Raw genomic sequence first — 16982 nt, forward strand, 5'->3', positions numbered from 1 at the left:
GTCTGTCAACATCCGTCAACATCTGTCACCGTCCGTCAACGTCTGTCAACATCTGTCACCGTCCATCAACATCTGTCAACATCTGTCACCGTCCGTCAACGTCTGTCAACGTCTGTCAACGTCCGTCAACGTCTGTCAACATCCGTCAACATCTGTCAACATCTGTCAACGTCTGTCAACGTCCGTCAACGTCTGTCAACATCCGTCAACATCTGTCACCGTCCGTCAACGTCTGTCAACATCTGTCACCGTCCATCAACATCTGTCAACATCTGTCACCGTCCGTCAACATCTGTCAACGTCCGTCAACATCTGTCAACGTCTGTCAACATCAGTCAACGTCTGTCAAAGTCCGTCAACATCTCTCAACATCTGTCAACATCTGTCAACGTTTGTCAAAGTCCGTCAACGTCTGTCAACATCTGTCAACATCTGTCACCGTCCGTCAATGTCCGTCAACGACCGTCAACGTTTTCATTTGAATAATAACGTAGAAAACCACGTAAAGCTGTGATTGGTCCTTACCCATCGCGGGCGTGGCCAGAGTCTGGCGGCCAGCCAGCTGGGCGGGGCCTAAACCGTCCAGGAAGCCGGTGAAATGTTTGTCTGACGCCAACTTTACCCCCGGAAAGATGAGACTGTAGAGAGACAACTATTGATTAGGAGCAGTGATTAGGAGTGATTGATTAGGAGTGATTGATTAGGAGTGGTTGATTAGGAGTGATTGATTAGGAGTGATTGATTGGTAGTGATTGATTAGGAGTGGTTGATTAGGAGTGAGTGATTGATTAGGAGTGATTGATTAGGAGTGAGTGATTGATTAGGAGTGATTGATTAGGAGTGATTGATTAGGAGTGATTGATTGGTAGTGATTGATTAGGAGTGGTTGATTAGGAGTGATTGATTAGGAGGAGTGATTAGGAGTGATTGATTAGGAGTGATTGATTAGGAGGAGTGATTGATTAGGAGTGATTGATTAGGAGTGATGGATTAGGAGTGATGGATTAGGAGTGAGTGATTAGGAGTGAGTGATTAGGAGTGATTGATTGGTAGTGATTGATTAGGAGTGGTTGATTAGGAGTGGTTGATTAGGAGTGATTGATTAGGAGGAGTGATTAGGAGTGATTGATTAGGAGGAGTGATTGATTAGGAGTGATTGATTAGGAGTGATTGATTAGGAGTGGTTGATTAGGAGTGGTTGATTAGGAGTGGTTGATTAGGAGTGATTGATTAGGAGTGGTTGATTAGGAGTGATTGATTAGGAGTGATTGATTAGGAGCAGTGATTAGGAGTGATTGATTAGGAGTGATTGATTAGGAGTGGTTGATTAGGAGTGGTTGATTAGTAGTGATTGATTAGGAGGAGTGATTAGGAGTGATTGATTAGGAGTGGTTGATTAGGAGTGGTTGATTAGGAGTGGTTGATTAGGAGTGGTTGATTAGGAGTGATTGATTAGGAGTGGTTGATTAGGAGCAGTGATTAGGAGTGATTGATTAGGAGTGATTGATTAGGAGTGGTTGATTAGGAGTGGTTGATTAGTAGTGATTGATTAGGAGTGGTTGATTAGGAGTGATTGATTAGGAGGAGTGATTAGGAGTGATTGATTAGGAGGAGTGATTGATTAGGAGTGATTGATTAGGAGTGATTGATTAGGAGTGGTTGATTAGGAGTGGTTGATTAGGAGTGGTTGATTAGGAGTGATTGATTAGGAGTGGTTGATTAGGAGTGATTGATTAGGAGTGATTGATTAGGAGCAGTGATTAGGAGTGATTGATTAGGAGTGATTGATTAGGAGTGGTTGATTAGGAGTGGTTGATTAGTAGTGATTGATTAGGAGGAGTGATTAGGAGTGATTGATTAGGAGGAGTGATTGATTAGGAGTGATTGATTAGGAGTGATTGATTAGGAGTGAGTGATTAGGAGTGAGTGATTAGGAGTGATTGATTAGGAGTGATTGATTAGGAGTGAGTGATTAGGAGTGATTGATTAGGAGTGATTAGGAGTGATTGATTAGGAGGAGTGATTAGGAGTGATTGATTAGGAGTGATTGATTAGGAGTGAGTGATTAGGAGTGATTAGGAGTGATTGATTAGGAGTGATTGATTAGTAGTGATTGATTAGGAGTGATTGATTAGGAGGAGCGATTAGGAGTGATTGATTAGGAGTGGTTGATTAGGAGTGATTGATTAGGAGGAGTGATTAGGAGTGATTGATTAGGAGGAGTGATTAGGAGTGATTGATTAGGAGGAGTGATTAGGAGTGATTGATTAGGAGGAGTGATTAGGAGTGATTGATTAGGAGGAGTGATTAGGAGTGATTGATTAGGAGGAGTTACTAGGAGTGATTGATTGGGAGTGATTGATTAGGAGGAGTGATTAGGAGTGATTGATTAGGAGTGATTGATTAGGAGTGATCCATACGCTCCGGGTTTCGGGTCTTCGGCGTCGGGGTCGCGGCTCGGCTGTCGAGTTAAACGAGCTTTAAAGTCGACGGCCAATCCGGTTTCTACGCTCCTCTGGACAGGAAGTCTCACCACCTTCTTCTTCTTCTCTTCCTCTGGAGGACACAGACAGGAACTGTTACTGGTTGTAGTGGTTATACTGGTTATACTGGTTATACTGGTTATACTGGTGTTACTGGTGTTACTGGGTGTTACTGGTGTTAATGGGTGTTACTGGGTGTAACTGGGTATACTGGTTATACTGGGTGTTAATGGTTATACTGGGTGTTACTGGGTATACTGGGTGTTACTGGATGTTAATGGTTATACTGGGTGTTACTGGATGTTAATGGTTATAATGGGTGTTACTGGGTGTAACTGGGTATACTGGGTGTTACTGGGTGTTACTGGATGTTAATGGTTATACTGGGTGTTACTGGATGTTAATGGTTATAATGGGTGTTACTGGGTGTAACTGGGTATACTGGGTGTTACTGGATGGTAATGGATGTTAATGGGTGTTACTGGGTATACTGGGACTGACCCTCAGGATTGAGCTGGGAGCTTTGGCTCTTCGATCCCAGTCCGACCATTCCCATCATCCGAGCTCCGAAACTGGATCGTCGCTTCTTTTCGTCGTCGTCGTCGTCGTTTCGTCCCAGCGAGCAGATCTCACCGCCGACGCTCGCAGACTTCTGCAGAGGAGCCACCGGCCTGTAGGGGGAGACACCTGTCAATCACCTGAAGGGCGGGGCTTAGATACACAACTGTCAGTCACATGAAGGGCGGGGCTTAGTTACACACCTGTCAGTCACCTGAAGGGCGGGGCTTAGATACACACCTGTCAATCACCTGAAGGGCGGGGCTTAGATACACACCTGTCAATCACCTGAAGGGCTTAGATACACACCTGTCAGTCACCTGAAGGGCGGGGCTTAGATACACACCTGTCAGTCACCTGAAGGGCGGGGCTTAGATACACACCTGTCAATCACCTGAAGGGCGGGGCTTGGATACACACCTGTCAGTCACATGAGGGGCGGGCTTAGATACACACCTGTCAATTACCTGAAGGGCGGGGCTTAGATACACACCTGCCAGTTGCATGAGGGGCGGGGCTTAGATACACACCTGTCAGTCACATGAGGGGCGGGGCTTAGATACACACCTGCCAGTTGCATGAGGGGCGGGGCTTAGATACACACCTGTCAGTCACATGAGGGGCGGGGCTTAGATACACACCTGTCAGTCACATGAGGGGCGGGGGGAGGAGGAGTTTAACAGGAAGGGTGAGTCACTACTGCTACTATGACGACCTGCTGTCGTCCATCGGAGCATCTGATTGGTTGGTCTCTTACTTTGGGGGCTCTGGCTCCTCCTCTTCTCCTTCCTCCACTGATTCGCTCTTCAGCAGCGTTGCTCCGCCCTCTGCCTCCTTTACTACTTCCTGTGTTCCCAGCTCCCCTGATTGGCCGTCCACAGCCTCCCCCCGACTGCATCAGCCAATGAGCAGCGAGCGCGGCAGCATGCAGACAGAATGAAGAGTGACACATGCTAACATGTTAACACGGTATGCTAATATAAACATTAAATCTGACAGTAACCATGACAACGAACGCTCTCATTATGAATTGATGAGTGTGGTTGTCATGGAAACTCACCTGATCTTGCGGACAGGTCGGGTTTCAGAGGTGGACACGGCCAACATGTCGCTGACCTCACTGTCTGAAGATTTAAAGGACAAACTGTCCTTCACCTGGAGACACAGACAGGTGAGACAGGTGAAGCACAGACAGGTGAGACACAGACAGGTGAGACACAGACAGGTGAGACAGGTGAGACACAGACAGGTGAGACACAGACAGGTGAGACACAGACAGGTGAGACACAGACAGGTGAGACAGAGACAGGTGAGACACAGACAGGTGAGACAGGTGAGTGATGTCATGTGTGACCTCACCTTTGGATCCTTCATCACACCTGTGGAGACAGAGAGGGAGGAGTTAGTGATGTCACAGTTGATGAGTTTAGTGATGTCACTTACTGCTCTGTGTTATCTCAGTGAATCAGACTCTGTGTTATCTCAGTGAATCAGACTCTGTATTATCTCAGTGAGTCAGACTCTGTGTTATCTCAGTGAGTCAGACTCTGTGTTATCTCAGTGAATCAGACTCTGTGTTATCTCAGTGAGTCAGACTCTGTGTTATCTCAGTGAGTCAGACTCTGTGTTATCTCAGTGAATCAGACTCTGTATTATCTCAGTGAGTCAGACTCTGTGTTATCTCAGTGAGTCAGACTCTGTGTTATCTCAGTGAATCAGACTCTGTATTATCTCAGTGAGTCAGACTCTGTGTTATCTCAGTGAGTCAGACTCTGTGTTATCTCAGTGAGTCAGACTCTGTGTTATCTCAGTGAGTCAGACTCTGTATTATCTCAGTGAATCAGACTCTGTGTTATCTCAGTGAATCAGACTCTGTGTTATCTCAGTGAGTCAGACTCTGTGTTATCTCAGTGAGTCAGACTCTGTGTTATCTCAGTGAATCAGACTCTGTGTTATCTCAGTGAGTCAGACTCTGTATAATCTCAGTGAATCAGACTCTGTGTTATCTCAGTGAGTCAGACTCTGTGTTATCTCAGTGAGTCAGACTCTGTGTTATCTCAGTGAGTCAGACTCTGTGTTATCTCAGTGAGTCAGACTCTGTGTTATCTCAGTGAGTCAGACTCTGTGTTATCTCAGTGAATCAGACTCTGTGTTATCTCAGTGAGTCAGACTCTGTGTTATCTCAGTGAGTCAGACTCTGTGTTATCTCAGTGAGTCAGACTCTGTGTTATCTCAGTGAGTCGGACTCTGTGTTATCTCAGTGAATCAGACTCTGTGTTATCTCAGTGAGTCAGACTCTGTGTTATCTCAGTGAATCAGACTCTGTATTGTCTCAGTGAGTCAGACTCTGTGTTATCTCAGTGAGTCAGACTCTGTGTTATCTCAGTGAGTCAGAGTGTCAGTGTCGGTGCAGTTACTGATGATCCACAAACATCACACCTGATCTAACTTCCTCTAACGGTCATGTGACTCAGTGTTCTACAGGGGGAGGAGCTACCTGTCTGCACGTGGGTGTGGCTAACAGGTGGTACTATACCATTGGCTGCCTTCTTCTGCTGGTCCTCCCATGTGACCTCTGCGTCATGGCACAGAGAGAGAGGTGATCAGGTGACCCTTCTGAACTCAGTGACCTCACACATCAAACCAATCATATTGCAGCATTAAACTGAGTCACCTGATCAGTTTACACCTGAACACATCATCAGACCCTCCTGAGACCAGGACTTACCTTTTCTGGTCCCTCCAGGTGTCGCTGAGCGTCTGTCCGGCTCTGACAGGTGTGATGACATCATCGTTACACATGAATGAATGAATGAATGAATCTATGCTCTACACTGACTGATTTACACCTGTGATGTACACACCTGGAGTCTCCGGGGCTGGTGAGGGGGCGGGGCTAGGTGCAGGGGACAGGGCAGGTTCAGGTGCTGGGGCAGGTTCAGGAGCAGGTGCTGGAACTGGGGCAGGTGCAGGTGCAGGGGCAGGTGCAGGGGCAGGTGCTGGAGCTGGGGCAGGGGCAGGTGCTGGGGCAGGGGCAGGTGCTGGAGCTGGGGCAGGGGCAGGTGCTGGGGCAGGGGCAGGTGCAAGGGCTGGGGCAGGTGCAGGGGCTGGGGCAGGTGCAGGGGCTGGGGCAGGTGTAGGAGCTGGGGCAGTAGCTGGGGCAGGTGCAGGAGCTGGGGCAGGAGGAGCTGGGGTAGGTGCAGGAACTGGGGCGGGAGCTGGGGCAGGTGCAGGAGCTGGGGCAGGAGGAGCTGGGGCTGGGGCAGGAGGAGCTGGGGCAGGTACTGGGGCAGGTGCAGGAGCTGGGGCAGGAGGAGCTGGGGCAGGTGCAGGAGCAGGGGCAGGAGCAGGGGCAGGTGCAGGGGCAGGTACTGGGGCAGGTGCAGGAGCTGGGGCAGGAGGAGCTGGGGCAGGTGCTGGGGCAGGATGAGGTGGGGCTTGGATTCGTATAGCAGGAGGTTGATGATTGACAGGAGGAGGGACAGGTTTGTGGACAGGGGGAGGGGCCTGATGATGCAGCATGGGGGGGGCGATGGTTGGTGCTTCTGGGGTTGGCGAAGTCAAAACTGATGAAGAAAAAGGAAATGAAATGATGATCAGAGAGATGAATGAGGTGACATTACCTGGACAGGTAACCAATCAGATGGATAGTTTTCTGCTTCTGCTGACGGTTGACCTGACGAAATACACCTGTGGTCATGTGATGTGATTGGTGCAGCAGAATCTCAGTCTGTTAAACACCTGTCTGATAGTGTGTAACAGACTGATGTGCACACGTTCTGATAGAAACTAGAAAGATCATATTACTGCATTTAGCTTCCTGTAAAATCTAGAATAGAATTTAAAATCCTTCTCCTCGATTTCAAAGTTCTTAATGGTCAGGCTCCGTCATATCTGAAAGAGCTCATAGAACCTTATGGACCTAGAACACTGCGCTCCCAGCTCATAGAACCTCATGAACCTACTAGAACGCTGCGCTCCCAGCTCATAGAACCTCATGAACCTACTAGAACACTGCGCTCCCAGCTCATAGAACCGTATGGACCTAGAACACTGCGCTCCCAGCTCATAGAACCTCATGAACCTACTAGAACGCTGCGCTCCCAGCTCATAGAACCTCATGAACCTACTAGAACACTGCGCTACCAGCTCATAGAACCTCATGAACCTACTAGAACACTGCGCTACCAGCTCATAGAACCTCATGAACCTACTAGAACACTGCGCTACCAGCTCATAGAACCTCATGAACCTACTAGAACACTGCTTTCAATGTTCTGAGTGTGCTTCTCTCTCGGTTCTCTTTGAGGTTTCTTCCTGTTAACGGTTCTCCTGCTCTGTGTGTAAAGTTCCTTGAGATGACTTTTGTTGTTATTTTGTTCTGTATAAATAAAGATTGATTGATAACGTACATCTGTCCGGAGCTCCTCTGGGCGGGACGGCTGGCAGCTGGCGAGTTCGGCGGCTGCAGACGGGCGTTCCTGTTGGACTGGAGTTGGTGGATCGAGGGTTCACCCTGTCAGAGGTCAGAGGTCAGAGGATTAGATTTATGTTCCAGTGAAAGGATCCAGCAGATTTCTTCTATAACTTCCTTCATGAAATGAATGAAAAAAAAAAGGCAACAAAACGCTCTCTCTCTTTACCTCAGCAGCTCCTCATCGAAGGCGTCGGGTTCGAAGGGGAAGTCTGGGATGAAGTCCTGGCTGGAAGCAGAAAGACGTCAAGTCGACCTTTGAGTCCAAAAACCAAAATTCTTTTTTTTTTTTTTCCATATTTCCATATTAATTACGATCATTAGCACCTAAGGAGCTTCTGTAACCAATGTTACATCTGAGCTGCAAACAGCGAGCAGTCCTGTGATATTCTGCCACTAGGAGGCGCCACATGATGAGCAGCGAGGATGTTATAAAGTTCATAACTGATGAAAGTGGTTTAATCTCATGTCATCAACCCTGCAGCCTGACAGACTGGACTCATATTCACTGGGATTTGTACTTTATGTAAAACATTTTCTATTTCGCTCATTGTCTGAATCCTGCAGAATTGCAGAGCAATTTACTCATCAACATTTTAACTGATGTAAGCGTTTTAAGTTTAAACAGGTGTTAAAATGTTAATGCAGAAAAACTGTGAGACCAAAACTCATAATCATGCAGACTAGGTGTTGCTGTCTGGAGTCCTCTGATATAAACTCCATTTAAGGTTTTTCACTGCTGGATTTGGTCAGCAGGAAATGAATCCTTTCAGAATAAAGTGTTCATATTGTATGTCACTACATTACCCATCAGCCCCGGGGCTCACCTGTAGTCCTCACAGTTCCCGTTCATCATGTGGTTCGGCCCGTTAAAGTATCTTACAGAGAAAGTACACACTGAGGTCAGGTACTAGTACTGCTGGTAGTACTTCTACTAGTACTACTACTACTGCTGGTAGTACTTCTACTAGTACTACTACTACTGCTGGTAGTACTACTACTAGTATTACTACTGCTGGTAGTACTTCTACTAGTACTACTACTACTGCACGTAGTACTACTACTAGTACTACTACTACTGCTGGTAGTACTTCTACTAGTACTACTACTACTGCAGGTAGTACTTCTACTAGTACTACTACTACTGCAGGTAGTACTACTACTAGTACTACTACTACTGCTGGTAGTACTTCTACTAGTACTACTACTACTGCTGGTAGTACTTCTAGTAGTACTACTACTACTGTAGTACTTTTACTACTACTACTACTACTACTTGTAGTACTTCTTCTACTACTACTACTACTGCTGGTAGTACTTCTACTTGTACTACTACTACTACTACTACTTGTAGTACTACTACTACTACTTGTAGTACCTGTCGTATGAATCCAAAGAGTTGGCGACAGACATTCTCCTCGAAGACCTCCTGAACATAGAGACCCAGTCAGACCAGTACAACAGCTAGTACTACAACCAGTAAAGCTAGTACTACGACCGGCACAGCTAGTACTACAACCAGTAAAGCTAGTACTACGACCGGCACAGCTAGTACTACAACCAGTAAAGCTAGTACTACGACCGGCACAGCTAGTACTACAACCAGTAAAGCTAGTACTACGACCGGTACAGCTAGTACTACGACCGGCACAGCTAGTACTACGACCGGCACAGCTAGTACTACAACCGGTACAGCTAGTACTACAACCAGTACTAGACAGTGAGCTGATTGGCTCAGGTGTCGTCAGGTGACCCAGGTCAGGTGTGGTGCGTTGCCGTGGTTACCTCTCCAGGCTGCTGTACTGGCCGGCGTCAGAGAACGTTCGGCTCATTTTGGATCCTCGCAGCAGCCGCACGGCGTCCTCCCGGTACAACGGGTACAGGGTGTTACCGCTGGCAACCAAGTCAGGCAAAGGTCAGAGGTCAGGAAGTGATGGCTGCTGTTTTTCACTTTGTGTGTTTGTGTGAGAGTGAGCGCTGTCAGATCCCGGTTCTGAAAGCAGAACCAGGTTCTGACAGCGGAACCCGATTCTGACAGTAGCGGCTCACCTCTGGCTCGGCGATCGTGACCTCATCCGGACCATGTCGGATCGAGCGTTGTGATTGGACGACATCACCTGCTCCGGGACCGAGAGGCTGGAGCTGTGGAAGTCTCTGCTGTTCAGCCGACCGTCTGAAGAGAAGAAGAAGAGATCAGTTCTGGCTGCGGCCCGCTGCAGTGCATCATGGGACAGAGAGCTCTGGCTGTGGCCCGCTGCAGTGCATCCTGGGACAGAGAGTTCTGGCTGCGGCCCGCTGCAGTGCATTATGGGACAGAAGGCTCACCTGCGATGACGCCGATCCCGTCCTCACAGTCGTAGTCGGAGAACTCGCTGTCGCTGATCCTCTGAGATCCTGCAGAACCACAGCAGCTGTTCAGGTCCAGTTCAGTTTTATTTAGTTTCATTTCAGAACAAAATTAGACAAAGTTTGGACCAGAACCTTCAAGAACCAAAGGATCCTGTTCCCTGAATCTACAGAACAGTGTTTACTACTGGAGAACCTCAGCAGTGCAGAGTCCAGAACCCAGAGTCCAGCCAACCAGCCTACCAGAGTCCAGCCTACCAGAGTCCAGCCTACCAGAGTCCAGCCAACCAGAGTCCAGCCTACCAGAGTCCAGCCTACCATAGTCCAGCCTACCAGAGTCCAGCCTACCAGAGTCCAGCCAACCAGAGTCCAGCCTACCAGAGTCCAGCCTACCATAGTCCAGCCTACCAGAGTCCAGCCAACTAGAGTCCAGCCTACCAGAGTCCAGCCTACCATAGTCCAGCCTACCAGAGTCCAGCCAACTAGAGTCCAGCCTACCAGAGTCCAGCCTACCAGAGTCCAGCCTACCATAGTCAAGCCTACCAGAGTCCAGAACCCTTCCCAGTATAAACCAGTATATTCTGCACAGAGACTGTTCTATCAGTTCTGCACCAGAACCACTAAAATAAATAAATATAATAAAGTGTATGAGTCAGGAGACAAGAAAATGTCTTTAAATCAGTAAACCTGCACTAACCATCATAGTAGTTAGCATTAGCCACACACACACACACACACACACACACACACACACACACACACACACACACACACACACACACACACACACACACACTCACACTCACTCACACACATACACACACACACACACACACACACACACACTCACACTCACACACACACATACACACACACACACACACATACACACACACACACACACACACACACACACTCACACTCACACACACACATACACACACACACACTCACACTCACACTCACACACACACATACACACACACACACACACACATACACACACCCACACTCACACTCACACTCACACACACACATACACACACACACACACACACACACACACTCACACTCACACTCACACTCACACTCACACATACACACACAGTGTATCTTTGTGAGGACGCTCTGATCAACACGTTTACCTGAGTTAAAGTAATGGCCTGTGTGGCAAAGCATCATGGGAAGAAAATAAAACAAAACAACAGAAGAAGAAATTAAAAACGTGACAGTTTTGTGTGTCTGTGTGTGTGTGTGTGTGTGTGTGTATATGTGTGTGTGTGTGTGTATATGTGTGTGTGTGTGTATATGTGTGTGTGTGTGTGTGTGTGTATATGTGTGTGTGTGTGTGTGTGTGTGTGTGTGTGTGTATATGTGTGTGTGTGTATATGTGTGTGTGTGTGTGTGTGTGTGTGTGTGTCTCACTCTGCAGCCTCCTGGCCTCGGCCTGCAGTCCTCTCCTCTGCAGGTAGGGGGAGACGTTCTGCAGCTGCAGTTTGTACCAGTGAGGCTGATCGTCCAGCAGAGCCGACTCCATCTCGATCAGAACCTGAAGACAGAACGCAGGGTTTTGGTTCCACGGCTTCGGTTCTTTGGCAGCTCAGAACCAACATGAAGATTTAAACTTTATTTCATTGTTAACGTTTAACGATGTTCTCATTAATTATTTTGTAATAATTTAGTCTCTAAAATGTCAGAAAGTGACAATATGACTGGAAATAAGGAACATCTAGAACATGTTGGGTTCTGTGTTCTCCAGGAGTGTTCTAACTGTGATGATAGGAGCAATTAGCTCTTCCATCCACTAGTTGGCAGCCTAGTTCTGAGTTCTACTTGTGTGGTACAGTTATATAGCGTAGAAGAAGAATGTATACAGCTGGTTGTGAAAACGCATTAAATGGCTGAGCATGCCAACAGAGAGTTTTCTCACGTGTTTCATTGAAAACATTACATGGTACCAGGAGTGGACCAGTTACAGGAGTCATGGAAAGTGTGAAGCCGCCTGACGCTGTGAATTGGACCGGGAATGTTGACTGTGAATGGCGAACTTTCAAACAGCGTTTCGTGCTGTACCTGCAGGCCCTCGGGCTGGATGCTAAGCCAGACGCTCGGAAGGTAGCACTGCTTCTTACCATCGCTGGACCTCAGGCTGTGGAAGTGTACAACACTTTTGTGTACGCCGATGGTGAGGATAAGGAGAAGTTCGACACAGTTGTACAGAAGTTTGATGAACACTGTTCACCTAAGAAAAATGAGACTTTTGAAAGGTACGTGTTTCGGTCACGCATTCAACAGCCGGCAGAGAGCTTTGATGTTTTTTTGACGGACTTAAAGCTGAAAGCTCGAACATGTAACTTTGGAGTGCTACAGGATTCAATGCTTCGTGATCAGATTGTGTTTGGGATTAAGGACATAAAAGTCAGAGAAAGATTGCTGCGAGAGACTGAATTAACTCTTGCTGGAGCTGTGAAAGTTTGCCACGCTAGTGAGCTAGCCCAGCAACATGCTAAAACATTCAGTGTAACAGCGAGGGATGCAGACAACGCAGTAGTAGCTGTAGTGTCAACCCGGACACAGAAACCGAGAGCAGCGTATGCTAAATGGCAAAGGGGCACAGAGACTTTTGACTGTAAAAGGTGTGGCACCAGACATTCAGTAAAACAGTGCCCGGCATATGGAAAAGTCTGCAACAAGTGTAAAGGACAAAATCATTTTGCAAAGCAATGCTTCTCCAAAGGTAAAAGGAGCCAAAGTGAACGTATACGGACGGTGGAAGAAACTGCTCTCTGTGATACATTCTTCGTGGGCATGGTGACACTGGAGGAATTCATGATGGATAAGTCAAGTATACACAGAGTGGAGCAGGACCCATGGGTAGAGGCATTGCATGTGAATGGAACTGTTGTCACCTTTAGACTAGACACAGGAGCAAAGGCTAACCTGGTGAATGAGCATGACATAAAGGACATGAAAGTAAGACCGCACATTCACCCAAATCGCAAGCCGCTCAAAGCCTACAATGGACAGCCTATTCATACCACAGGCACATGCAGACTTAAAGTAAGAGCCAAAGGAAAGGAGCACAGTCTCATGTTTGTTGTTGTACCAGAGGGACACGAGTCACTAATAGGTGATAGAGCATGTGAAATACTGGGTTTGGTGAAGAGAGTGCACCACATCCACAGTAATGAACCAAACAGTGTGGAGTTAATAGTAAAACCAGTATCCAGACATCTTTAAAGGCTTTGGTGTTTTACCATTCATCTACAAGATACAGTTAAAAGAGGATGCAAAGCCTGTTGTTCATGCACCTCGACGTGTTCCAGCACCACTGCGCGACGAGCTAAAGAAGGAACTCGACCGAATGACGTCACTGGGAGTCATAAAGAAAGTGGAGGAGCCCACGGACTGGGTTAACTCCATGGTGTGTGTAAAAAAAAAACAGACTGGTGGTTTACGTGTGTGCATGGATCCAAAAGATCTCAATGACAACATAAAGAGGGAGCACTACCAGATTCCAACCAGGGATGAGATTACAAGTGAAATGACAGGCGCAAGGTTTTTCAGTAAACTGGATGCATCACAAGGATTCTGGCAACTGAAGCTACATGAAGACAGCACTAAATACTGCACATTCAATACTCCTTTTGGCCGTTACTCCTTTCAGAGGATGCCTTTTGGAATCTCCTCTGCTCCCGAGGTCTTTCACAGGACTATGGAGCACATCATAGAGGGCCTTGAAGGGGTCCGGGTGTACGTCGATGACATTGTGCTTTGGGGGTCCACCCTCGAGCAGCATAATGAGAGACTCATGAAAGTGCTGCAACGGATCCAGAAATATGGACTAAAGCTGAATAGAGCTAAATGTCAGTTTGGAGTGACTGAAATCACCTTTCTGGGAGACAAGTTGTCTGGAGCAGGTGTTGAGCCGGACAGAGAGAAGGTGAAAGCGATACTGGAGATGCCACGCCCCGAAGATAAAAAAGGTGTGTTGAGAGCACTGGGTATGATAAACTTTATCGGCAAATTCATCCCTAACCTGTCTTCAAAAACAGTGCACCTGAGGCAGTTGCTGCATGATGGATGTGAATTTAAGTGGACTGACAGTCATGAAAAGGAGTGGTCACAGCTAAAAACTACACTCACTACGGAGCCAGTGTTGGTGTACTATGACCCATCTAAAAAGACAAAAATATCCACAGACTCTTCAAAAAATGGGATTGGTGCAGTGTTACTGCAAGCTGAGGGAGAGGATTGGAGGCCAGCTGACCCACCACCTTCTGCTACAGATACAGATAGCAGTGTATCAGCTGAGCAGACCAATACATCACCTGTGCTGAGAAGGTCTGCACGGAGGGTTACAGCACCTGACAGACTAAACCTTTGAACAAGAAACTAACTGTATTGTTAGAAAGGAAAATGTCTTGTTTGATTATTGTTAACAATGTGTTTTGCAGGATCAAGTTGTTTATGTTAGATTCTGTTTTGCAGTCTGAGTACTGGATAAATACTAGGTTTGTAAAGTCAACTTCTAAAGAAAGGGGAATGTGATGATAGGAGCAATTAGCTCTTCCATCCACTAGTTGGCAGCCTAGTTCTGAGTTCTACTTGTGTGGTACAGTTATATAGCGTAGAAGAAGAATGTATACAGCTGGTTGTGAAAACGCATTAAATGGCTGAGCATGCCAACAGAGAGTTTTCTCACGTGTTTCATTGAAAACATTACACTAACCTCTCCCAGGAACTGGCTCTCCTCCTCTCGGACCCGGGCCTGATCCCAGACCGTCAGCTCCAGCATCCGTTCTCTGAACTCCCGCAGGTGGACCGGAGAGTACATGAAGGTCTGGTTCCACCGAGGTTCTACAGACTTCTTCACCGTCTTCGTCCTTCTCTTACTCTTATCGCTGTGGGGAAGTTCTATTCAGTACCTAACATCACTCAGGTCAGACACAACGGGTTCTGATTGGTTCTCTTACCTTCTGTCCGGCAGGAAGTAGATGTTGACATACGGGTTCCGCGGTCGGCCGTCGTCTCGAACAGGAAGTTCTTTAGCTCCGAGAACCGTTACGATCAGCTGATGACCCACTTTATCGAACCAAAGCCTCACCTGCAAACAACAAGTTTAAAACAGAACCAAATGCAGCTGTAGAGGAACCCCAGACTACGGGAAGAGAACCCTACAGAACCCTACAGAACAGCAGAGGAAACCCTAGGAGGCGCCAGGAGAACCCAAACACGATAGAACCAATGTTACAAAGCAGAACCCTAAACAGACTACAAGCAGAGATAGGAACAGACATCTCACTCCTCTGTGTTCTACGGTACCTGGACTCTGGGAACCAGCGCGCGCCGGGTCATAGTCTGAAACACATCACCATGGAGACGGCTGTTAACCGACAGCTGATTGGCTGTGAGGAGTGCAGTGCATTGTGGGTAGACTTACAGACACCTGTCCGGACAGGAAGCCGGTGCTCATGGGAGACGGACCGAGCTTCTGGGACTCAAATGAACTGGAACCTGCACACAGAACGTACAGAACCACGATGTCATCGTTTATTCAGCTTCCTGTTTCTGCTGCGTTTAACCCTCCTGTTGTCCTCGAGTCAAGGAAGGAATGGAGGAGGGAAGGAAAGAAGGAGGGAGGGAGGAAGGACCCATGGAAGGAAGGAAGGGGGGAAGGAAAGGAAGGAGGGAGGAAGGTAGGGGGAGGAAAGAAGGAGAGAACACTGTGTTTGTTGTATTAACTCACTGGAGTCGTGCTGGATGTAGGAACCGTCTGCTGCTCTGGAACCATCCCTGAGGAACCAAACACACAACAATCAGGTTCCTTCATGTTCTGACAGAACACGACATCAGACTGCCTACAGAATGTGACCCAGAGATAAGAACGGTTCTATGTGTTCTATGTGACCCAGAGATAAGAACGGTTCTACGTGTTCTATGTGACCCGCAGATAAGAACGGTTCTATGTGTTCTATGTGACCCAGAGATAAGAACGGTTCTACGTGTTCTATGTGACCCGCAGATAAGAACGGTTCTATGTGTTCTATGTGACCCAGAGATAAGAACGGTTCTACGTGTTCTATGTGTTCTATGTGACCCAGAGATAAGAACGGTTCTATGTGTTCTATGTGCAGCGTGACCCAGAGATAAGAACGGTTCTATGTTCTATGTGCAGCGTGACCCAGAGATAAGAACGGTTCTACGTGTTCTCTGTGCAGCGTGACCCAGAGATAAGAACGGTTCTGTGTTCTATGTGACCCAGAGATAAGAACGGTTCTATGTGTTCTATGTGCAGCATGACCCGCAGATAAGAACGGTTCTACGTGTTCTATGTGTTCTATGTGCAGCGTGACCCAGAGATAAGAACGGTTCTATGTTCTATGTGCAGCGTGACCCAGAGATAAGAACGGTTCTACGTGTTCTATGTGTTCTATGTGCAGCGTGACCCAGAGATAAGAACGGTTCTATGTTCTATGTGCAGCGTGACCCAGAGATAAGAACGGTTCTATGTTCTATGTGCAGCGTGACCCAGAGATAAGAACGGTTCTATGTTCTATGTGCAGCGTGACCCAGAGATAAGAACGGTTCTATGTTCTATGTACAGCGTGACCCAGAGATAAGAACGGATCTATGTGTTCTATGTACAGCGTGACCAACAGATAAGAATGGTTCTATGTGTTCTATGTGACCCAGAGATAAGAATGGTTCTATGTGTTCTATGTGCAGTGGATCCTCCCATGCAGATGTTCTGGTTCTACGTTCGGACAGGTGACTCACCTGATTGGTCGAGACACCACCAGCTCCACCTGCGGTTCTGGTTTGGACTCCAGGATGATGTTGTAGACCTCGTTGAATGAGGCTCCCTGAAGAACCCGACCGTTCCACTCCAGAACCTGATCACCTGAATTACAGAGATCAAGGCTGAACAACAGGTTCGTTCAGGTGGTCGGAACAGAACCATGACCTCAGGGTTCCACTGGGTTCCACTGGGTTCCTCAGGTGTGTGTGTACCTGGCCTCAGGTGTGTGTACCTGGCATCAGGTGTATGTACCTGGCCTCAGGTGTGTGTACCTGGTCTCAGGTGTGTGTACCTGGCCTCAGGTGTGTGTACCTGGCCT

At 47.5% G+C, this 16982-nt stretch overlaps 1 protein-coding gene across 1 annotated transcript in view; it reads right to left on the bottom strand.

Annotated features, from left to right (window-relative positions):
- The window catches only part of rims2b (regulating synaptic membrane exocytosis 2b), a 38932-nt gene that overhangs the window by 967 nt on the left and 20983 nt on the right, over window positions 1–16982 (bottom strand). The window contains 24 exon segments of the mRNA XM_062436321.1: window positions 526–638; window positions 2421–2556; window positions 2985–3154; window positions 3799–3933; window positions 4102–4196; window positions 4401–4420; window positions 5539–5616; window positions 5770–5811; window positions 5906–6607; window positions 7454–7686; window positions 7688–7744; window positions 8343–8393; window positions 8894–8944; window positions 9301–9408; window positions 9565–9688; window positions 9841–9909; window positions 11007–11030; window positions 11287–11410; window positions 14594–14765; window positions 14838–14968; window positions 15187–15222; window positions 15305–15378; window positions 15611–15657; window positions 16642–16765. Of these exon segments, the coding sequence (XP_062292305.1) occupies window positions 526–638; window positions 2421–2556; window positions 2985–3154; window positions 3799–3933; window positions 4102–4196; window positions 4401–4420; window positions 5539–5616; window positions 5770–5811; window positions 5906–6607; window positions 7454–7686; window positions 7688–7744; window positions 8343–8393; window positions 8894–8944; window positions 9301–9408; window positions 9565–9688; window positions 9841–9909; window positions 11007–11030; window positions 11287–11410; window positions 14594–14765; window positions 14838–14968; window positions 15187–15222; window positions 15305–15378; window positions 15611–15657; window positions 16642–16765 (2916 nt within the window).

The sequence above is a fragment of the Scomber scombrus genome, chromosome 16 (assembly GCF_963691925.1).
Source record: "Scomber scombrus chromosome 16, fScoSco1.1, whole genome shotgun sequence".
Lineage (NCBI taxonomy): Eukaryota > Metazoa > Chordata > Actinopteri > Scombriformes > Scombridae > Scomber > Scomber scombrus.